At 34.8% G+C, this 24353-nt stretch overlaps 2 protein-coding genes and 1 pseudogene across 3 annotated transcripts; 1 reads left to right on the top strand and 2 right to left on the bottom strand.

The window, feature by feature from the left end:
- Window positions 1-152: 152 nt before the first annotated feature.
- On the bottom strand, window positions 153-3920 carry LOC147405842 (pentatricopeptide repeat-containing protein At5g66520 pseudogene; annotated as a pseudogene). Its single transcript, XR_015176115.1, has 2 exons — window positions 2064-3920; window positions 153-771 (listed from the first exon to the last, which is right to left on the bottom strand). The product of XR_015176115.1 is annotated as a pentatricopeptide repeat-containing protein At5g66520 pseudogene (transcript).
- Window positions 3921-9937: 6017 nt separating this feature from the next.
- On the top strand, window positions 9938-18435 carry LOC147405841 (phosphate transporter PHO1 homolog 3-like). The gene is made up of 13 exons (XM_086433700.1): window positions 9938-10635; window positions 11321-11663; window positions 11769-11817; window positions 12686-12757; window positions 13131-13260; window positions 13343-13463; window positions 13998-14256; window positions 14434-14538; window positions 14805-14849; window positions 16803-16952; window positions 17033-17311; window positions 17395-17534; window positions 17984-18435. The coding sequence occupies exons 1-13, from the start codon at window positions 10053-10055 to the stop codon at window positions 18081-18083; spliced, it is 2376 nt and encodes a 791-aa protein (XP_086289826.1). The 5' UTR covers window positions 9938-10052; the 3' UTR covers window positions 18084-18435.
- Window positions 18436-19295: 860 nt separating this feature from the next.
- Window positions 19296-20085, bottom strand: LOC147405840 (uncharacterized). The gene has a single exon (XM_086433701.1). It carries the CDS (start codon window positions 19968-19970, stop codon window positions 19479-19481), a length of 492 nt encoding a protein of 163 aa, XP_086289827.1. The 5' UTR covers window positions 19971-20085; the 3' UTR covers window positions 19296-19478.
- Window positions 20086-24353: the final 4268 nt, after the last annotated feature.

Raw genomic sequence — 24353 nt, 5'->3', positions numbered from 1 at the left:
TGGATGCCGAGCAAAATCTTCTCCAAAAATAAATGGATTCTCTTAATCGACATACCCATTTTGCTTCCTGGGATGCCACCTTCAACTCATACCAACACGAATAATTCTCTGGAGTGATGGGTTTTCTTTGAATGTGGTGGCACGGTTTTGCCACCTCAGCCATCTTGACAAGTGCCAAGTTTCAACTTTATTAAGTCTCTTTTGGCTTAAATAAACATGTTTGTTTCATGTACTCACATAAAATTCAATAATTTGAACAATGTGTCATCTATAATTTTTCAGAAAGAGATGAATGAGATGCAACTGTAACTTAAATGAAGCATTAGTAATACATGAACCATAACTAAAATATGCACTCTTTCTGTCTCTTAACCATGATCTGTCCTAGCTGCCCAAGTTTTAGCTCCAGATCAGAAAGTTAAGATTCTTCATTCGAGGTGATATGTGACTCGACAAGAGAATTCTACAGTAGATGAATTTGCAAGAAAATGGAGTGTTGAATCAAGTGACAATGCAGACTGATCAGACCTCGCTTTCTGCACTTACAGAGATGGTTAAGTACTGCATGCATGTTGCTGTCTCGACAAAGAAGAATGGTTGTCCATGCAGGATGATGGCACATTGAACAGCATCATCTGTAGGCATCGTGGGACTAAAGATGGCTCCTTGGCATAGTCCTCCAAACCAAGGTTGTAAGTTGTTATAGCTTGGATCCATGGACGGAGGAGGTTCAAAACCAGCAATGCTCTTCAGGTCCTCAGCTACATAATCCTGCACCGTACATAAGTCAATCGTTTTTTTCTAACTCGGCAGATGCTTGGATCCCATGTCTAAAATTTGCTACTCTCTATTGTGCATGATTGAGTTAGTAGTAGAACAGATGAATGGAGAGTGCAAGATGATAGAGGAACATCTTTTTCTCCATACAGGGATAAGGCTTTAAAGATTATGAAGCTTTTCGAATCAGTATTCTTGACTCGTGAGGCCGGGTCAGGAAACCAACATGAACCACTCTCACCAGGGATTGTTTGGAGCATGAAACCGAAAAAAAAACGTTCATTGGAAGTAGGAGTGACGTTTGCTTATAATCTGTTTCCCACGAAAAATATGAATGTGGTCCTCTCTTGCAATTAAGGTAAGTCCTAATAATGATCATGGAAAGCACCATAAAGTGAAACATAGCTTGAGCAAATTTCAATCTTACCCATTCTAGATAGTTATATTTGATGTTTTGGGTTTGGGAAAGGCTTCATATATGTGAAACATACAACACGCTCTGCAAAAATGGAAAAGTTGGAAAATAACATACATGGAAACCTTAATAGGATGCTCTTGTGTCAAGAGTTTGATCATTAAATGGTGTGACTAAAGTAAAAGTTGTGATGAATGGAACTTGATTCATCCTATTTCCCATAAGAAGGTTCAGAAAGATGAACAAAGCAAATGCTTCCAAAAACATGTAGTAGCAATCCTTAATACTAAACTTTTGACAATAAATAAAGCTATGTGACAAGAACACCCCATTTCATAAGAAATTTACACGTCAGATAATATTCACACGTTGGAGAAGACCATGAACGAAGGACATGGTTTGAGGTAGTGAGAGTTGATGTAAAAACACTTGAATTACCAAAAGATTGGCTTTAGATAGAATTGAATGAAGGAACATAACTTGTTCAACCAACCAAAAAAATTCGGGATAAGGTTTTGATGATGATGAGAAAGAGGAGGATGTATAGTGACTTCGGATACTAATAGATAAAGAGAAAATGACTATTTCCAAAGCAAGAACCTGATATTTCGACAATGGCATTTGTTCGCTAGCAGCCTTTACATTACTAGATGAGTCCAAGAACATCACATCACCCTTGTCACATTCATCTTGTGTAACTGTTTGTGACACGTATAAACAGGAAAAGAGAACCCGTGAAGAAAAAAACACTCGAGGGAGATTCATCTTCTACACACCACTTCTATGAATATTGAACAATGAAGGATAAGAGACAGAGAGACATATTTGTGGAGTTGTAAAATACTTGAAACGGATAGTGGACAATTTTTACCTGCAAGTCCAAAATCTTGTAAAGATTCCCCATATCATTGTGGGCCCAAGGCAATTCAGTGGAGCACCTCTATAACTCCAATGGTAGGTCTTATGCGCCAACCCAACTGCACCCCGGTGTCTTCTTTGCTCCCATGGCTTTCATGGTTCGTCTCATTTCGATGGCTTCAACTCGCCGACCCGCAGCAACGTATATATCACAGAGAAGAATGTAGTATCCTCCTTCATCTGGCTTTAGTTCTAATAGCTTCTTCACTACCCGTTCTCCCATACCTACATCACCGTAAATCCTACAAGCACCAAGTAATGCTCCCCATACCACATCGTTGCATGGAATTGGCATTTCTATGATCAATTTATACGCCTCCTCCAACTGCCCCGCCCGACCTAACATGTCCACCATGCAACCATAATGTTCAATACCCGCCTCAATTCCATAGTTGTTCCTCATACTCTCAAACAACCGGTACCCTTCTTCGACCCATCCCTTGTGTGTGTAGGCAATCAATAAGGCCAGAAATGTCACACCATCGGGTCTCACTCTCGATTTGGCCATTTCATGGAACAAACCTACCGCATCTTCTACGTTCCCATGATTTGCAAAGGCAGAGATCATTGAATTCCAAGTGATCAAGCTCTTCCTTCCCATCTTCTGAAAAACACGTTTTGCCCCGTCAACACAACCACACTTGGCATACATGTCAATCAGAGCATTGCAGAGTGAGATCATCCAACCAAACCCATTCTCATCGATGTAACGGTGGACATTCAATCCCGCTTCCAAGTCTCCTAGATTCGTGCAAGCCAAGATTACACTAACCATCGTGACTTCATCCGGTCTAACACCCTCTTTCCGCATTTCCCCAAACAACCCCAATGCCTCCATCGAACGCCTTGCTTGAGAATACCCTGAAATCATCGAAGTCCACGAAACCACATCCCTCTCCGGCATCCTATCAAAGATATGCCGCGCTTCATCCAATTCATGGGCTTTCACATGTGCAACCACCAACCCTGACCACGACACAACATCAGGATCCAATGTCTCATCGAACACCCGATGAGCCACACCTGGAACTCCTCTTGTAGCGTAGAGATGAATTAATGCATTTTGAACAAACAAATGCGAACTAAACCCGAACTTTACGACCTGCCCATGGATCTCATCTGCCTCCATAATCAATGAAAAACTCAATTTCATCCTCGAACGCGCTTTGAGAAGGAATGTGAAGGTGAACCCATCAGGGTCCACCGAATTATATCTCATTTGATTGAATAAGGAAATTGAATTTGAAGGGATATGACTCTTTGAATAACCTCTAATAAGAGTATTGTAAAAGAAAGTATTTGGTTGAGGCATTTGATTGAAAAGGTGGTGGGCAAATTGCAAGTCACCCAAGGGGAGACAGCAGCGAACCTCAGCATTTTCGCGAGGACAAGAGTGTGAAAATGGAGGCCTGTGCGGATGGCCCGAGCGTAAATTCGCTTGAGGTCTCTCATGGTGGTGCAATTCTCTGCTAAGGAGACTAGAGTGGCAGCAATGCTGAGACTTACTTCCCATTTTTGGGTTGATGTCTGCATTGCCTTGCTTTGCCTACTCTTTAACTGTTTTTTGGTGGTTGGTGTTTATACAGTTTACTGTTAGTTTTTCTAGCTGTTTTATTAGTCAGATTTCTTGGGAAAAATCAAATTTTAGGTTTGTTTATACAATTGCCTTGCTTTGTTATTTATTTATTTTTTTCTCACAGCCCAACAGCCGTTTGACATATGGCGCAAATGACATAAGCAATAAGAGAGAATTTCTCAGTCATGCACAAAGTAGAAAAATGAAATTTCCTCATCACATCATCTTGTGGTATTAAAAAAATAAAAAACGATCCGTTGCAACGGCGTGTTATAGAGGATGAAATTTTATGAACTTAAAAAAATAATATTTAATTTTAATTTTTAATAATCATCTATTTTCAACACCTTGAATCGAGTTCCAAAATTTTTATTTATTTTAATATGAGTTTTTTCATGAAATCTAGAAGATTGTCCTATTGTCAATGTGATAATTCATGTGTGTCTAATGACTTTTTTTAAGATTTAAAATCTTAAAATTAAAATATATGGTAAAATACATGTAAGTAGGAAAGAGAAATTTTCTCTCTATTATTTATGTCATTTATACAATATGTCGAATGATTAGACAGTTAGCAAAAATCATTCAAATAAAATGCAAGCACTACCCAACTCACATAAATCACTAGTATTCATGTTTCAAAACTCGGCTTGACATCGCGTCTCCTTTGTGAATAAGACCGAGTTGGCAACTTGTCTATGGACAACATAAAGCATTTAACTCGATTTTCAAATATTTATTCGTGTATATTATATAAAAATGATTATAAATAATTTTATGAAACAAGTTAGATTAGAAAATGTTTAATCATGAATTCATATTTTATTTAGATAATAAATATTAATATTCTAAAAATAATAATTATTTTAATTAAAATATACACAATCCTAATTGATTCGGATGAATTTTACTTACTTGATTGAGATTTTCAAAATATCGTCCAAGTTGCATCGCTCATCTCGTGAGATATGGGAATCCTAAGATGCTGTGATATCAAGATGACTCGAGTAAGTCATCTCAGTATCGAAGATTTAAAAGCATGCTAGTAGTAGGTGACATGCAAAAACCCACATGTGTATTATCAAATTAGGGTTTATGTAAGTTTAAGATTTATTTAAATAATTATTTAGAATTTTAAATAGATAATACAATTTTATATTATAGTTAATAGTTAAATATATTGTGAGGGTATTTTAATAATTTAAAATATTAATTAGGGAATTTTTCTTTATATTGGCATTATCTCATTATAAGATTAAAGATTAAAAAACTATTTTGTAATTTTGATAAATTACCTAAGACGCAAATAATTGATAGGTTTAAATGTATTTTGAGGGCATTTTGAAGAAAATTTTGGTGTCAACAATCCTCTACTCCGATGATGGAACTAGGATTTTGTAAAATGAGGTAAGCCATAAGAGAGAAAATTTCTATCTCCTACTCACACATCGTCTCTCACAAATCTTAATTTTAGATTTTCAAATCTTATAAAGATTATGGGGCATTATTATCTGTCGTAGTTAGGGGTGTCAATGGGTCGATTCCAGTTCGGTTCTTTAGGAACTTAGAACCATAATCATAATATTTAGTTCAGTTGCGATTCTTATAGGTTTCAAGTCTGATTCCAAAATAAATGGAATCGGAACCGAAACTGTCAAAAATCATAAGTACACATCGGTTTCGGTTCTCAAGAATTAAATGAGAAAAAAAAAATCACATCATTATAGAAACAAAATTCCTTTAAAAAAAATTAACATATTATCAATAAAATTATTAACTTAGTTATAATTTGTTATACTAAAGATAAAAATTAATGTTTTTTTCAAAAACAAAAATTTATCTTTATTAAAAATAATAAATTTTTAGAAGAATAGCTCATTTTAAGATCCAATCAATAATTTATATGAAAAATTGAAGAATTTTATATAAGATGCATTTATTTTGTAATATAAAAAAATACCTTAAATCATCTATAGTATGGAAAGTAATGACAAAATAAATCTATTATGGGTACCCGTGAGTACTCATTGGATAGAGCCCAACTGTTCTGGTTCCGATTGGTTCTTTCCATTTTAGACCCGGCTTTAACCGATTCTAATAAAAAGGAATCTAGAATTAGGGTTTTCGATTTCGATTAAATGGGTACCCATTTACGCCCCTAGTCATAGCAGCATATAAATCCTTATTGTTTAAAAAAAATTATTTTGGGGTTAAGGATATCCTTTCCTGAAAGTCTAAAAACTCATTTTTCTCTTGGTCCTTCCATAAAGCCCACTCAAAAGGCCCTATTTTTAAGCTCAACTATTTTAGCCCATGTCCATCGAGCCCAACATGTTTATTATTGGGATCATATCCCTTTCATCCCAATGGAATCTCTTCTGAACGACGTGCAGTTGCAATCACCCGTCATACCAACTGCCAACTACCTTCAATCCTTGATATTAAATGGGATTTATGATGCCAAACCAACATTTTCTATAAGATTCGTGCTCGGGTGACACAAAGGAGACACATGGGTGACATAATGACACAGTGGTGCGCACATAACTGTAGATGCTTTTCTGTGAGATACAAGTAAAAGGCATCTATGATTATGTGTGCGCCACCACGTCATTTGTGTCACCCATGTGTCCCTGTTTGTGTCACTCCAACATTAGTGTTTTTATAACGCACCAAACAATAAAATGTGCGTTGTTGACTATGTTATATTTTAAGGGTGACTCCTACGGTTGTCAATGGCTCAGGTTCGGATTGGTATCAATCCGATAAGAATCGATACCAATCTGACTAGATTTTATTAATTTCAAATGAAAATTTCAAAATATTGAGTTTGACTTGTTCATGGATAATATCAGGATGAGTTAGACTTACAATTTTAATGGTGTCCATGCAGTCAATCTAGCATGGAAAGAGATACGTGCTCTATTATCCAATTGAACTGGAACCTCATATCGCACTTCATGAAGTGAAAGTGGATAAGAACCATAGATGCTTTTTCACTCGTATCAGTTATGACCATTCAAGACACACCTAATGCAATACCTAATTTAATTTAATTTTAACAGCAACAACTATTGTTACACTATTCCAACTTTGAATTGACTTGCTAGCTCCAAAATTTAGGAGAATTATGATGAAATGATCCATCCCATCATTATCATTATCCTTAACGAAATTTGAAATTGAATCGATTCTCTTGATTGATTATAATGAACCCTGATATGATTTATATAAATTAAGAATAGAAGAATCATATTTATATTGAATCAGAGATCTAATAAGATCTTATCCTGATCAAATCCTAATTCTAATCTAATTTTTTATTATGATCTAATCAGATCTAATTAGATCTTATCCTAATCTAATCTTTATCATCGTCTATAGATGATCTGGTGTATCAAGATACACCTTATTACAATACATCGTGAAATAATATTCTAACAATTCTTATTGTTGAATTATTATCATCATCATCTTTGTTATCGGCAAAATCATTATCAACTTATCCAAGAGGTCGAAGATGGCAAATATTGGGAGGAAAAATCAAGGATTTTTAGATATTCTTTTATTAGTCTAAAAGAGAAGACCAAGATCAAGAAGCACGACAAGATATAAAAACATAACAGGATATCTCAAACATTCACGAAGTCGTAGAGGTACCACGTAAGGCTGCAACCTGGTCGGGTTTGAGGGCAAACCCAGGCTCAACCCATGTAGCAGAACCCTCAACCCGAACTCAATTCATTACATGAAAATTGGAAAATTCGACAGGCCAAAGCCCTTGAATTTTAGAAACCGCATGTTGACAGCCTAGGGCCTTTGAATTTTTTATGTTCTCCAGATTTAACAGATTAGAGCCGTCAAATTTCTCACATCATCCATTAATTTGATAGTTTCAACCCATCGAAAAAAATAATTCTATAATGAAATTTTTGATGCCTTGATTCATCGAATTTTATGGAATTCAACAGCCTTGGGCCATCGAATATGGACTTTTTTCATATTGTGACTTTCACTAACCTAAGCTCAACCCGAGCGTGATCTTCTAAAATCGGGTTGAGCTCGGGTTAGGTAATTTTGGGCGATTTGATCGGATTGGGTTCAGGAATAGCCTTAATTTCATTTGATTAGCAAATAAATTTTATACTTTAAAATAAAGATATACAACATTACAAACAATCTTCAAATCAATAAGGGAGAGATTATTTAGACAAACATTCACATTAATAGTAACTAATTGTCCACAAATCATTGTAATAAGATGGGATAAAAAAGTTAAATAAAAAATCCATAATTAATATAAAAATATTTATATAAACTAACATAACATTGGGTTCGGGTTGCTCATACCCTCAACCCGAATAGAAATTGGGTTGAGATTTTCTAACCCAGACTCAACTCATCTACGACATAACTCGGCCTAGGCTCGCCCATCAATAAGGTTGAACCCAGGTTGAGTTCGGACCAGCCCGTTCAGATTGCAACTTAGTGCCACGTGTTCTGCATACGAGATGGTTTCTTCAATTCTTTGAAGTAGACTGCCCACTTCAAAGTGTTCTCTCTCTCTTGACGTGTAGCAAGGTAGTCCAAAAGATCCATGCCAAACTCCTTTAATGCCTTGCACAGGTGTGGTGCAACCAAGGACTACTAAATGACCCATAGTTTAAATTAAACTCGACCGAGTCAATTCGATTGAATTTTGAGGTGACTTGGTCCCCAAAGTTGATGGAATCAACGATCAAGTTAATTCGTTAACTGGGCCAAGTCAGCTTAAAAATGCATCGAGTCAGGTCAAAAGCTTGACCAAGTTATTTGTTTATATATATAAAAACAATTTAGGGAAAAAAATAATTTATTTTAAGATGATATATTTTTATTTGATTCATCTGAGTTAACTCATGAGATTTTGAATTGACTCAACTCGATAGGCATAGGAGTCGAGTTTTCAAATTTTAAAGCTTTTAAAAAAGAGTCGTGTTGGAGTGACTTCAATGGGGGACACACGAGGGGGACATCTTGATGTGGCGTGTGCATGCCCATAGATACGTTTTCTTTGAGATACAAAGAAAACACATCTACGGGTATGCATGAGCCACCTCGTCAAGATGTCCCCATGTGTCCTCCACTGAAGTCACTCCAACATTAATCATTAAATAAACCACACCTACAATTTGTACCTATCCTTCTATGGCGTTGTAATAGTATATTCTTTGTTGAAATTGATGCAAAGAATATTGAAAATGGACCCTTAGGGTCTGTTTGATTTCCTTGAACTCTACACATAAGAGTAGACCTTCTGAAATTCAACTTCTGAAAATTGACAGTGAGTTAATTACAATTTTAGTATTAGTTGCTTGTGAGAAACATAGTCACAAATTTCTACAAATTTTTTTTTTTAAATACATAAAATTCTCCGAATAAGATGAATTGATACATTAATCAGATTTTTTTTAATTAATCACAAAAAATGTAACAATTTTATCCTTCACCCTCAAAATTTTATTTTTTTTTCATCATTAAAATCTCGAGAAAAAGAGTGAATTTTTATGGAGGTTGAAGATGATGGATTTTGGCGAGAAACCCAAAAACATCATTTTTATATCCCCAATTTTTTTTTATGAAACTTTCCCATAATCATCCAAATTATCCATATTGAACCCCCATTGAATAATTACAAAATCCGAACTTTGTTACTTTGAACTCGGACTCCAATACTTTGTCAATTTAGATTGTGCTTACACTTCGATAATGTAGATCTTTCAATAGCTTGGTGGCCCACCAAGATCAGGATGTCAATCCATGATCATGATCATGATCATGATCATGATAATTTATTTTCTTATATCGGACTCTGAAATTGTAACTCTTATAACTTCTTAAAAAACTAGAGTTACTAAGAGCTCGAAAGTAACAACTTTCTAAAGTCCCATTCCAAACACGCATGAATATAATAACAACTTTTGTGAGTTGCCAACTTTCACCTCCCGAACTCTCTCCTACCAAACAGACCCTAAGCGAATCCACCCTTTGATCCGAGCTGACTTAATTAATATTTTTAATGACTCATTGGGTTTTTAATATTATGTTGTCTTGTAAAATGATTCACAGGTTGAAATACAAATAATTAGATAAATAAATCAAGAACTTTCATTTAATTTAATAGTGTTTTAATGGATAATCAAATATTTGTTTAAAAGTTGAAACAAAGGTGACTTTGAGAAGTTATCATTTGTTTAGTTAATCCTAATAATTAGATAAACAAAATGATGACTTTTCTTTACTCAATATCGAAAACTGCCCAAGCTTATAAGATAATCTATCTGATTCTCTCTTACAAGTGTACCAAAAGATCTCAAAACATTCACAATGAAGTTTGGGAAGGAATTTGTGTCACAAATGGTGCCAGAATGGCAAGAAGCCTACATGAATTACACTTATCTCAAGTCATTACTTAAAGATATCTTGAGATTTAAGCAAAGGAATGAGACTGTTACGTCGAATTCAGCTGTGCTGAAGAGGAAGGGTTCATTGTATAGGGCTTTCAGCGGGCTAACACATCGATGCACTAATCTTAAGATCTCTCCAAAGAAGGAAGATGAAGACCAAGTGATACTAGTGAATGCAGTTCAAGAACAAGAGGGATCGGAAGGGCGTTATCAGACTATGTTCCTTATGTCGAACGATGAAGGAGGGGAGTACGAGCTCATGTTCTTTAGAAGGCTCGACGATGAGTTTAACAAAGTAATTAAGTTTTACAAGGATAAGGTGGAAGAGATGTTAATGGAAGCTGGGGAGATTAATAAACAAATGGATGCTTTGATTGCATTAAGAATTAAGGTGGATAAACCCATTGTAGGATTCGAAGAAGCTTCTCTGATTAATCTTTCACCCGCTATTGTATCGTCTCCAGCTTCGGTTTCTAGTTCTTCAACCAAGAGCAAATCACCAGGTAAGCGTGCACACAAGCATTAAAAGTTTTTTTTTTTTTTTTAAATTAGAGGTTTACGTAGTTCACTCGAAAACAAGGAAGAAAAAACTTGAAAGAGCGAAAGGAACTAGACCTCTCGTCGCTTTTACAAGAAAAATCTCCATTCCTAAACCCATTGTGGGGCTGTTGGAGGTCGAGAGTTTCTCTGATTCTCGACCCATTGTTGGTCAACTCTCAAAAAGAATTCCTCTGTCACCGATACTAAAAGGCTCTTAGTATCGGTGATTTGGCTATTAAGGAAAGGTGACTCGGTTGTTTGGACTTTGGCAAACCCACTGAGGGACTCTGAAAACTCCTAAAATTCGGGTTGTTAATTCAATGGTAGAGTACTCGGTTTTTATGTTTGTCTAGAATATTTTACACAAATGGATGAAGGAACGGATTTGTCCATACCGATGATAGAATTTGCAAGACCTTCGAAAGATTCTGAAAGACAATAAATGAATGAAAACGAACAACCATTTCGTATCAATGGAGATCACGACTGATCTTGACTATAATTTCTTTCTCAGAGTCTAGTGAATCGCTCTTATCTCATCCGTGGACATAGGCACTAGCACATAAATCTTGCTATGTTTTTGAATTATTATTATTGCCTTTGTGGTTTTATTCGGGGTTTCACGTTCACGTTATTGTTGAATTGAAGGAAAGACACAGATGGATGTAATTCAAGAAGTGGAGATGAGCAGCGAAGGAATTGTTGAAGATGAAGAAACAGATGTCAACAAGGGTGAAGCTAGTAGCAATCAAAGGAATGTTGGAGGAAAAATGAACATCAATGGTTCTAGACCATATCCATTAGAAGTCTTGAAGTATGTGAAGATCAATATCAAACATGAAACTCCATGGTCAACTTTAAAAGGCATCCTCATGGATTCAAATTTGAAGAACTTGACTTTTACCAAAGAAGAACTGAGGGAAGTAGAGGAACAACTGAAAATTGTGATTATCGAATTTTATCAGAAGCTTCGACTTCTAAAAAGTTATAGGTAAACAACAGAGTTTTTCCTATATTGAAAAAGAGTGATCGGTCTTTGGGTTTATATTTTGTGGTGTTGTTGGTAATGTGTTCTTGTTGCTAATGTATGTGCCAGCTTCTTGAATCTCTTGGCATTCTCCAAAATCATGAAGAAGTATGATAAGGTCAGATATTTATTGTAACCCAACATTTTATTGAGCTTGAAAGAGACTAAATATACAAATCAAATGTAATTGAATTATGCTTTTATGACATTCTTGGTCTGAAGGGAAAATCATGAGAAGTCATGGAAATGGAGGAAGAACATGTTTGTTTAGCTGACCACAAATTTTTGGGATAAGACTTTGCAGGAAAATATAATTTTATAAGAAGTTTTTTTCCACTTTTGTTAATTTTTTTTTCCCTCAAGAAACCCGTTTCTTCAAATGAAAGTGGGAACATTTTCCCACCCTGTATGAACATTTTCTCTTTCAGGAATATGAGCAAACTCCTTTTTCAGAGATAATTGGACTCATGGTTTTTAAACTCAGTATTTCGTCTTGTCACATTCAGCTCCGATACCGAGTCGTCTCGGACAAGTTTTCCGATATGTTTGAGATGTCTCGTGAGACAAATCGATAAATTGAACTGTGACTCGTAAATCTCGGTCAAAAAATGACTTTGTGAGTTGGTCTCGTTCAACTCTGATACTGAGTTAACTCGGGCAATACGTCTTGGTCTCGGACGAGTTTAAAAACCATTTTGGACCTGCAATCAAACATCAGTATTGTGTTGTTCCAACAATTTCGTTCTTCTCTAAATATTTTTTGAGAAAACGAATTCACAAAGAAAATGTTTTCTTGCGCTCAAACACGTATCTTGACACAATAAGTTATAAGGTTTGACTTTCAAGACAATTTTCGATGGATTGGGTTACTTAATTTGATTCTGCATGTGTAGATTAGATAAGAAAAACCCATGTTTGAGTTTCCTATTTGTTTGCAATAGTGTTTTAAAGCTAGAGATTTTATGGTTTGATTCCTTTTTCTGCAGATCACGTCGAGGAGTGCATCTAAGGCATACTTAAAGATGGTCGACAGCTCTTATATTGGCAACTCCGAAGAAGTAAGATTTACATATCAATCAACCATTCGAAGAACCATAAATAGCAGAAACAGTCTCAATTTTGTAAAATCTTCATTTTCTTTCACACAAATTATGATTCCACAACCATAACTACAGCTATTTTGTAAAAGAGAGATTCTATTGGCATGCCAACTTTTACTTACAACACACCAATCATTTTGAAATTTAAATGATTATTTACATATAGCTTGGTGTGTTACGAGAAGCTCTCTTTGAAAAATCTTCAATTACTAAGTACCTGTTTGGTTCAGCACCCACAGGAATCTGGAAGCGCTTCCAAGCATAAATTGACTTCTGCATTGTTTATCTGTATTTTTGTATTAGCTTTCTGGTTCACCTTGTGACTTCACAGCTCAATAGGCTCATGGAGAGGGTGGAGGCCACCTTTATTAAGCACTTTTCAAACGCAAATCGCAGAAAAGGCATAAACGCTTTGAGGCCAATAGCGAGAAGAGAAAAACATGGAATTACATTTTTATTGGGTAAGACTTGTACCAAGTAGACTATAAGATGCTGAACAAACTACATATATAAATCCTTCAATCAGTTTATTGTTTTATGCAGGTTTGTTATCTGGTTGTTCAATAGCTCTTGTAGTGGCTATTGGTGTGCTTATACAAGCGAAAAACATATTTAAGAGCGAGGGACGTGGTCGATACATGGAAAATATATTTCCACTTTACAGGTAAATCCAATGAGTTTATATGAATTTCTATGTTTCAATTTCTAGAAAATTGGGCATAACAACCAACAATAGCAACTGCAAAACACAAACCCCACCTAAAAAAAAAAGAGAGCACCCTTGCCAATAATGAGCCCCTTTCACTACCTTGAAAAATTGGGTTACAATCACTCAATCTCACTTCATATCATTAAAACTGAAATTTGTCCTCATGGAAACCCTAAAACGAGTTTGCTATAATTTTATAGCGTAAAATCACTTGTAGAATCAATCCCGGTGTACAGTCCATTATGCCCATATGATACCACCAACAGAATACAAAGCGCAAACATAACAGTCCACTCAACTAAATTGATCTACATAACATTTTATTTACAAAAGTTAACAAAATTCGAGTTCAAAATTTTCAGAATGATGTCGCTTTCGCTGATTCTCTTTAGAAATTCATAATAATCTTAACACTTACACTTTTTTTTAAAAATAATTTTATTTTGTTTCTATTTGGTTCTTAGCTTAATTAGTCCATCTTACTTGCAGCTTGTTTGGATTCATTGTCCTGCATATGCTCATGTACTCTGCAAATATATACTTCTGGAGGCGATACCGCGTGAATTATGCATTTATATTTGGCTTTAAACAAGGGAGTGAGTTAGGCTATAGAGAGGTTTTTCTACTAAGTGCAGGACTTGCTGTAGCAACATTGGCTGGGGTTCTTTCAAACTTGGACATGGACATGGATCCTCACACAAAGAGCTTTCAGGCATTAACTGAATTGGTCCCTTTAGGTCTACTCACTGTAAGATATTTTTTTTGATCGGTTCACTGTAAGATATTCCAAAATAGAAAAACTTGTTCTTTCTCTTCTAAGATACAATTCACATAGTTTTATTTAGTGTCAATGCTTCTGTGTATGATGATGATGTGGAGTGATATTTTTTCTCTATAATCATTAACAAGAAATCTTTTATTGCAGGTTGTACTTATTATATTGTTGTGCCCTTTCAACATCATATATCGCTCAAGTCGTTTCTTCTTTATACAGTGTGTATTTCATTGTATTTGTGCTCCTCTATACAAGGTAATGTGCTAAAACAAATTCAACACTTACAAGATTTATTATGTAAACAAACATTTATTGTGTAAAAGACTAATAAACCCTTATCTTTTTCACCAAAAGACAAAATGAGGAGGGGTGTTATTGAAAAAAAAAGTGTTGGATAATGCTAACATCCCTATGAAGTATAGGAAGTTAGCATTCCCCATATATATACATCTATATAGAAATCAACAAAGCATGTTCTTATATTGTTGTTTCATATTATTTTTTATGCTTTCCTTTTGCAGGATACCCTCCCAGATTTCTTCTTGGCAGATCAGCTAACTAGCCAGGTGTGACATCATTTTGTTGATAGAAATAAAAAATTCTATTAAGAGAGGAAAAGAGGTCCAAAAGACATACCAAGAAACAACAATGAAGAAAGAAAATAGGAAAAACTAGATCACATAAGAACACAAACCAACCCTACTCGCCCTCTTTACACAAATCCCAGCCATAGAGTTCTTGAAAGAAGACGCCCTTAAATTCTTTAAAAGATAAGCACACAACACAACAATGACCAAAAAATAAATAAAAAAATGCACCAATGATAACGTTAGAAAAGAGATTGTTCATCTCCTTTGAATGTCTACCCATTCCTCTCATTCCAAATGTCCCAACAAAAGGTAAAACGAGTCAAGCACCACCAAATCTTTTCTCTATGCCTAAAGGCCTACCAACTAGAGAAAAACAAAATCACTGAGGTAGGAAAGCACCACCACGCTTTAAACAGAGAAGAAAAATGAGACCAGACCTCCTACAAAAACTTACAATGGTGCACATTTGTTTTGCCTATCGTCGGTACCAGGTGAGACTAATCCCACAGACACACACACTGCCCCCCTTAGAAAGTCCTATGTGCAACTGGTTGAGTCGAGGGTCAACCGGACCTTGGATGGTGGCCCCAAGGTATTCATTGCTTCTTGGGGTTTCGAACACTTGACCTACCTTACTGAGGAGTTTATCAAGGCTCGGCTTGCCATTAGGTCAATCCCTTGGGGTTACAATGGTGCGCATGTGACTAACTGGTTCGCCAACAACTTTACAAAGACCACAAAAATCGACAGAGAATGATGATTGTCAATGGTTAGGCTTTTGCTCAAGGCAAAAGACAAGAACCCTATCCAACAAAGAGACACGAGCAAGGGACTTGTAGAAGGATTTACCCAAGAACACTCTAACTCGATTGCCTAACCAACCATACCTAACAATTATTTTCCATGGAGTTAATGGCAAATGACTTGCTATTAACTTAACCTCCCAATCATTATGTCTTCTCTTGAATAAAAAAAATTCCTAAGAGGGACTTCCCAATCTGAAGCATGAAACAATCGATTGGGAATCTTTTATTTTAAGGAAATGTGATAAACATCTGAAAAACAAACTCAATTCCTTTTCCCTACCCTGAAGGCAATCCTATTACAAAACTCCAGAAGCGTTTTGAGGAAACCTATCCATATATTGCATATATAAGAGATACTCTCTTACCCAATTTCCTATTAGTAATCATTTTGACCAAATTTAGCCACAATAACCCTCCTCCGTAACGACTCAGATTCAACTCCAAACCTCTGCCTTGAATCATGCTCCTAAAGTTGATCCAGAAGTGAAAGGGTAGCCCAAAGTTGATCCAACTTGTGCCATGAAAACATTCAATAAGTAAGAAATTGGACAATTCACAGCATGGCCTGAGGGAAATTGCTTACTCGTGAACTTGAAGAATTTCAAAGCACAAAAGTAACTTAAGTCCTCCCGAGATTTTGTGATTAAAAACCTTCTCCATTCATCCATGGGCATGAGGACACATTGATGACCTTTGCTTCTTGCACATCTTCCCATTCCACAACATCTTGTCCTTCACAGACAATGGCCAACCACCATTCCCAAATTTCCTCTGTGGAATCAAGGGTTTGCAGCATTTTCATAGTGCGTGACTCCACTGGTGAAAATGAAATGTGTATTTTTTTTAATAGGTGAAATGAAAATGAACTGTGTATTAGGAAAGTAATTTACCTATTTCACTATTTTCTGTAATATTTATTTTGTTTTAATGTGGTTCATTTGACCTGTTTTACAATTTTGTACTTGTACTAATAAGTTATATAAAGTAGGACACATTTTAATATACTTATCATGAAAAAGAACATATGGATATATGGGCAAATTGGGATTTCTATAATGTCCATCAACATACTTTGTTTTGTTTATAATAAATAACAAGTATCCATTATTGTTTTATATCACAGGTTCAGGCCTTTCGAAGTCTTGAATTCTACATTTGCTACTATGGTTGGGGAGACTTTAAAAAGAGAACGAACAACTGCCACAAAAGTGACATTTTTAACACCTTTTATTTCATTGTAGCAGTGATTCCATATTGGTTTCGGTTCCTACAGGTAACTTCCATCGCAACTCCCTTCCATAGTTATAAATACATCATAGTGGTGCCACTTTTAACTGAGTAGCGGTGTTGCAGTGCCTCCGACGTTTGTTTGAAGAGAAAGATATAGCCCACGGAATTAACGGACTGAGATACTTTTCGACAATTGCCGCAGTTGTAATGAGAACAGGATATGAACTTAAAAGAGTAAAGACATGGAAGTTCATGGCAATAATAAGTTCAATCATAGCTGCCCTTGCAAGTACATATTGGGACATTGTGATAGACTGGGGCCTTCTACAAAGGCATTCTAAAAACCAATGGCTGAGAGATAAGCTCCTTGTTCCACATAAAAGTATCTACTTTGCAGCCATGGTAAGAACACAATAGAATTGATCAAGAAAAGTAGTGTTTCAATTTCAAGGTGAAAGAGTGTTTATGATTATTTTCAAATGCAGGTTTTGAATGTTCTACTAAGATTTGCTTGGCTGCAGACAGTGTTAGGACTCCGTGAATTGTTTTTCTTTCACAGAACGGCTTTAACGGCACTAGTTGCTTGCCTGGAGATCCTACGTCGCGGAATATGGAACTTCTTCAGGTAGATTATATTTCTTCTTCTTTTCTTTTATAAGTATACCTTTATTTCAAGAAAGAGAAGAATGTACAACAGGCCATCAAGGTCACTAATCTAAAAACAAGGAACAAAAAGCAAAAACAGAACAAACTACCTCAAGCATAATGACCCCCACCTAAAGACAAACTCCTCAAAGAGAACCCCCTTGAACTCAGCAAAGAGTTTGCACCAAAAAAAATAACCATCCGATAATATTTATACTAAGCTCTTGAAAATGAACTCAGGTAAGTTATATTTCTTAATCTACGACTTGCCTCCATTACTAATTGGAGGGCAGAGAAGATGAAGCTTGATTGAAATTTGTTTCCCAGTATGATATATGAGTATTATAATATCAATTGACTAGTGCAAAATAAAACACATGCCTAATGCTGAGAGTTTTCACTGATGAGAGTTGAATGTTAACTGATCAGGTTGGAGAACGAGCACTTGAACAATGTCGGCAAGTATCGTGCATTCAAATCGGTGCCACTCCCTTTCAACTACAACGAGAATGACGACAAGGATGAATAGAGTCAAAGGACATCTACAACGTGCATGAGAGATGGGGTACAAAAATGTTGTCCATTACACTATACATTGGGATATCCAGTTGGAGAAGGAAGTTGCATGAAGTAGGGAAAGAATTTAACTAGGCACCAAAGCAAAATTTAAGGCTTTTCCACATTGGTTTTTTTTTTTCAGAAATGAATAGAGGGAATTTTGGAAGAAAACAAATGAACCCTTCTTTGAGTTCAAAATCACAAAACCAATGGAAAGTATTGTAGATAAAAATTAAAATTTCTTGTAAGCAAGCATCCACCACTGATAGAGTACAACATTAAGAGACGAAATATTATAAGAAATGGGAAAGGGTATGATCATTGTGAGTTGTGTAAGTAATTTTTTTATAGAATTTGATTGAACAAAAAATGTTCCTATTTAAGTTCATCTTTCATTAGAATTTGGGTTCAACGTTCAAATAGGTATTAACATCTTCTCCATCTATTTATTTCTTTAGTCTTTTTTACAAGTATAAATTTATTAAATGAAAAAGGAGCTCGAGGAGACCTGTCTAATTACAAAGGAAACAGTATGTAGCCTGCAATTAAGTATACAAAATCCTTGAAAAATACTCCTTTGAACTCAAATAACTTTCAATTTTTATTTTTGATAGGTAAATGCAACTTATATTAAATGTGGTCAAGAAGACCAGCGAAAAGAGTACAAAAATGAAAAAGCGGATCAACCCAACAACTAGGACAATCTACATACCCAATCCCATCTCCCCATGAAATCTTCAAAGAAGACTCCGTTAAACTCCGCAAAAATTTAACCATAATATGCTAATAATCGTCTCAATCCATCAACAAGCCACAAAATTTGTTAAGTTCTAAAGGATTCTTTCCCTATGCGAAAAGGTTCTTCTATTTATTAAACCTAATCTTATTGAGCCAAGATTTCTTGATGGTCTCTTACAACCTAATAATTAATTTACCATAAATAAATTAGCAAGATTGAAACCAAAACATATTCCAATAGTGGGAACATACTCCAATTTGTGCTCTTTTGAGGTTATTTATTGTCTTCCCCATTTTATTTTTTTTTCTCTTCTTCATATCTTTCCAATTCATGATTATGGATTTATAAGTGATTCTTATAATAAAAATCAGGAAACAACCAACAAACAAGTCCCAATTCCCAATCTCATACTGTTAGGAAAAACTCACATTTGCAAGTCTAATGTAAGAGAAGAAGGAAAAAACTTCCATTTATTCCCAAATAGAATTAAAAAAAAAAAGGGGGAATTATTCAGAAACAAAAATCTCCAAAATTGTCTTCCTTCTTGGAAGTTAAATACCCCAATTGATTGTAACCAACAATTGATTTTAAATATAAAATTCAACTAAAAAAATAAAAACAAAACCTCTAATTCTCTTGTTTCTCCTTCAACAAAGCCGCGGCTTCGGCTTCTATCTCCAATTCCTTCTTCACTTCTTCTTCCGCTACTTTCTCTGCCCTAAGTATCGGTTCATAGTAATCTGCATGAGCATCCATACACTTCTTTAGATTTGCAGTAATCTCGAAACATTTCTCGACGATATCTTCTTTGTTCTTCTCTCCTTCTTCAACACATTTCTCCCAATCTATGAAGGCTTCTTTGCATCCACCTCCCTTCATGAAAAGGCAGAATCCACACTCACCTTCTTCGTCTTCTCCTTCTTCTTCTTGTTCTTCAGATCTTTCGACCAGTTCTTCATCATTGGAGACATTCGAATTCGATTGATCAGAAATTTCTGGGTTTTGATCTGCTAGGGTTTTGGTTTCGGAGGGAAGTTGAGGGTTTGAGGTTGTTGGGGTTTGGGTTTCTAGGGTTTTAGAGGTGTCTGGGGTTTGAGATTGTGAAGGAGATGAGGACATATTGGTAATTGGTGATGTTGGTTTGCTTGTTGGGAGTTGTTAGTTGTGGGAGACGAAGCTCTCTCTCCCTTAAACCCTAAACCATCTGAAACAATTGGTCAAAGGTCAAAGTAGCTAAGTTGAAAATTTGAAATATAAATTACGAATTTTTCTACCGTTCACATGGACGAGATAGACTTATTTCGGACAAGTCATCTCGTCTCGTACGATACAAACCAAGCCAACTTATAATTTTTTATTAAAATATATTTATGTATATATAAATAATTATAATTTTTTATTATAAAATGAAGTAGATTATAAATTATAAGATCATTTTTTTATTTAAATAATAAATTGTTCATGAACAACCCCTACCGTGTAAATACTAATCCAATCGTCAAGATTTATCTTCGAGATTTGTGCTATATTCTTGGATTTTTTTTCATTTTTCTTTTATTCTGATCTTTAGATTTCGCATGTACACTGTCAGAATTTTGAGTGAACATATGCATTCTCTTTCCATGCCTCTGTACCTTATTTAAGTTATAAAAATATAGTTATTTTAACAAATAAAAAATACAAAATCTCGATTGACTAGGTTGAGTTTTACTGAATTGTATGAGATTTTCAAAGGCGTTTTTAGTGATTCAGGCTCCTAACTTGTGAGTTCAGGTCTCGTCTCTTCTAAATTAGGAGTTTACCCTAAAAAATTACCACAGCTGAAAAAAAAAAAAAAAATCATGTCCAAAATACCTTTTACCTTGATCTGACACTGAATTTGTTATTGTCGTCCTTTGCATGTGTAATTATTACATTTTTTTCATAATATAATATATTTATCTCACATTTCCGTCATTTTCACTTAATATTTCATCAGATAGTTGAAGAAGAGGTTTTACAAGAAAATTGAATATATATATCCGAAAAAGAAGAGGATTTCAAACGAGAAAGAAGATGTAATTGAAGAATGGAAAAACGCAATTGTAACGAAGTGTATTACCTTTGTACTGTATCGTAATTTATTTGTAACGTAACACATTATCTAATGATATCAGATTTTATAAAATCATCATGTGTATATTGTTGTGCCATGCTAAGTCATCACATATCTTTTCAGATAAGAAATAATTTCCTTTGTAAGTTTAGGTGCTGATTGATTCAGCTTCTTAAATCTACTGTCAGAAGCTGAAACATTGAAAAGTCTGTGATAGAGCTTTGTAAAAGTGCTGTGCTGTTAACCAGAATATGGTAATTACTGTTTGATACAGCTTCAAGAATTTGTTGTATTAGGGTAAAATGACCAGAATACCCTTAAGGTTGCTAGTACACCCAGAATGCATTAAAAATTATCATAATACCCCTATAAATATATAATTATAATAAATATAATAAAATTATATAAAAAATTAAAAAAATAATTATATTAATTTTAAAATATTTATAATTATAAAAAACTATAGAAAAATTTATAATTCTATAGAAATTTCGGCAGCATCTCCTCTTAAAAATAGACATATAAAATTTTTTTGATAAACAAAATACTTGCATAATACACAATCCAATATAATGTATGTAGAATGCATCAAAAATTACTAAAATATCCCTATAAATATATAATTACACTAAATATAGATAAATATAATAAAATTCTATAAAAATTTCGACAGCATCTCCTCTTACAATTGAACATATAAAATTTTCCCAATAAACAAAATACCTGCATAATAAGCAATCCAAATTTTACATTTTACATAACACATCCACATTACATTGTATATACATAACATATCCACAACCACCACATTTAGATTTTGACATCATTTAAACATAATGAACGTTGTTCCGCGTCAAGCTTAGTTTTGAAACACTAAACAAGGATGAAGCTGTTGGAATTAATCGTATAAAAATTCCAGGAAGTTCAACGAGCTCTTGTATTACTATCCCAAAATAGATTTTGTCAGTTTTTGTAAGTCCAAATCTAGGATTGGAGATGGGTAAATTAGAAATACTGTAAATCAAGATTGACTATATACGTTTAAAATAACATACCAGGATGGACAATCAAAACAGGTTTTCGAGCCTCGTTTTGGAAGGTCGACCATTCGATCTTTTTAATTAGGGAAGAGGAGCCCAAATGTTTCTTGATTCCACATAAGTAAAGACATCTCTTTGCATGGTATCGATGATTCAAGTAGTCTTTCTCATGGAAACACTCCTATCGTCATGGAGGAGGGGAAATTTGTTAAGAGTTGTGCTCATAAATAAATCAATTAAAGTAAAGTAAAGTCAGTAGAGACATTAGAAACTGGGTCTCTAATGTTCTCATCTGTTGAAGAAAATAGGGACATGAGGTATTCCATTGTGCCCACATGTCTCTATTCCAAACGTATCTAAAGAAAAACTATGTTATTGTCATATTTCTCATCTCTGGTCTTCTTTAGTGATTTACTCCCTTCCTTTATATGGTTTCATTTTTAATTTGGAGTACAAATTTATAGGTTTATTGAGGCTTCTTGATACCATGTTGATATAGAAGGTGATCGTTGACTCTTGATACATATGATCCTTCGGGAAATTAACAAGATATGATAAGAGATCAAAACCTCGCATAATTATGAAATGGGTGTCTGCCCCAAACCTGGTTACAACAAATCTGATCCTTATCTTGAAATCGCACACAAGCACACATACCCACCTCCTTTAGGACATATTGGAAAGCATACTCATCGATCATCAAAAACCAATGAGTTTATTTGATCTTTTATTTCCTTTAATTGGTCTCCTTACATCTTAAATGCTAGAAGCTATGCATCCTCTTGAATCCGATTTGCACTACACTTACTAGTTGATTGTTAATGTCAACATAGTGAAAAAATTCTTCAATTTTTTAAAAAAGTCGCGAATTAACAATTTGTGACTTAATGGCAATTCGCAGCTTATTCGCAAAGCTTTAAAAAAAAAAAGTTTATATTATATTTAACATGAAATTTTGTAATTTTGTCTAATATATGTCCTATACATTTTTTATATTATCCATAAGTAATAGTATATATTTTCCAATTTTTTTCCCCACTTTGTCGGCTTTCTCCGAATATTTCCCTTGCTAAATTATTTCAGAATCCCTTCTTAGTATCTATGATTGTCAGAACCTTATACATAATTATTACTACACCTTTTTTTCTTTTTTTGATAAGTAACTTTTTTCTAAGAAAGAAAACTTATAATAAAACAAAAAATAAATCTCAAATACTGAAATATAATTCTACAAAAAGCATTATAGATTCAAAATTGGTTCCAAAATCTTTAATTTTGTTACCTTGGGCATGCGAAGAATAACATCAACCCCAATGCAGGGTTTAGCAACAGCCATTAACGAATAACTACCACCAATTCCAACAAATTTGGGCTTCTTGAACACCAAAAATTCGATTTTATTCGAATTAACATCTCTGATGAAACCCGGAGCTAAATCTGCACCAACCTGATAGTTTTTTTTTTTTCTTTCTTTTTAGCCACAGAAACAAAATAGTTTTCAAGTAAAGTAGTAGGGTTTGGGTACCTTAAAAGTCTTGAGGGATTTTCTCGATAGTTTCTTTAATGGCGGAAACGATGTTGTCGATGAAATCAGTTATGGTGGTGGAGTTGTAATCGATTTGAACCTCATTCCATAGCTTTCTCACCTTCAAATCTTCCATTGTTTCCACACCAAGATCAAAACTAGCCATCGATCTTCGTTTTTCTCTTCAACCTTGGTAGTAAAAACTCAAGTGGAGATGAGAGAGAGATAATGAGATATGGTGCAGAACAGAGAAAGATGGAGAGAAGAAGATAGGGAGACGAGACATGAATTTTCAAGCACGATAGAGACGAACAGCTATGCGCAACTGTATGCGATTTGTGTCAACAGAGAAGAGAAGAAGAGAAGCAGAGAGAAAAAGAGAGAGAGAGAGAGAGAGAGAGAGAGGGAGATCTGTGAAGGAGAGAGAGGTGTGCGAGAGAGTTCGGTCGATGGAGAGAATAGAGACGAAGAGACAGGGGCAAAATAGACATTTCAATCGAACCGTTTTTCGATGTTTAGCTCCACCCGCAAATGCCAAAAAAAAAAAAGCTCCATCATATATCCGCTTCACTCATTTGCATTTCAAAATGCAAAATTTTAACGCAAATTCAAAACGCAGCGGCTGGATGCGTTTGATTCAGCTTCAAAACGCGACTTTTCAACGCAAACACAGTAAAATTTGCATTTTGAAGCTGTATTAAACAGCACCTTAACTATTACACTTTTGTTGAGCCGGTCAAACTATTAATAAATACGTCAGTCTCTTAACAAAGATGGTAAAATATCCAAAATATCCTCATGTGTTGAAATTATGAAAGTGTCCTTTTATTTAAATAACCTAA

This window comes from Akebia trifoliata, chromosome 3, assembly GCF_017979445.1.
Source record: "Akebia trifoliata isolate Shusen 1 chromosome 3, ASM1797944v1, whole genome shotgun sequence".
In the NCBI taxonomy this organism is placed as follows: domain Eukaryota; kingdom Viridiplantae; phylum Streptophyta; class Magnoliopsida; order Ranunculales; family Lardizabalaceae; genus Akebia; species Akebia trifoliata.
The sequence above is the reverse complement of the archived record's forward strand: the minus strand, read 5'-3'. Positions and strand labels throughout refer to the sequence as shown.

What these genes read in the sequence shown, in the direction of transcription:
- LOC147405841 (XM_086433700.1), top strand. Translation starts at nt 10,053, where the DNA reads ATGAAGTTTGGGAAGGAATTTGTGTCACAAATGGTGCCAGAATGGCAA. An exon ending in AATATATTTCCACTTTACAG is followed by an intron (nt 13,464 to 13,997) that starts GTAAATCCAATG and finishes TCTTACTTGCAG; the next exon opens with CTTGTTTGGATTCATTGTCC. An exon ending in CAGATCAGCTAACTAGCCAG is followed by an intron (nt 14,850 to 16,802) that starts GTGTGACATCAT and finishes TTTATATCACAG; the next exon opens with GTTCAGGCCTTTCGAAGTCT.
- LOC147405840 (XM_086433701.1), bottom strand. Translation starts at nt 19,970, where the DNA reads ATGTCCTCATCTCCTTCACAATCTCAAACCCCAGACACCTCTAAAACC.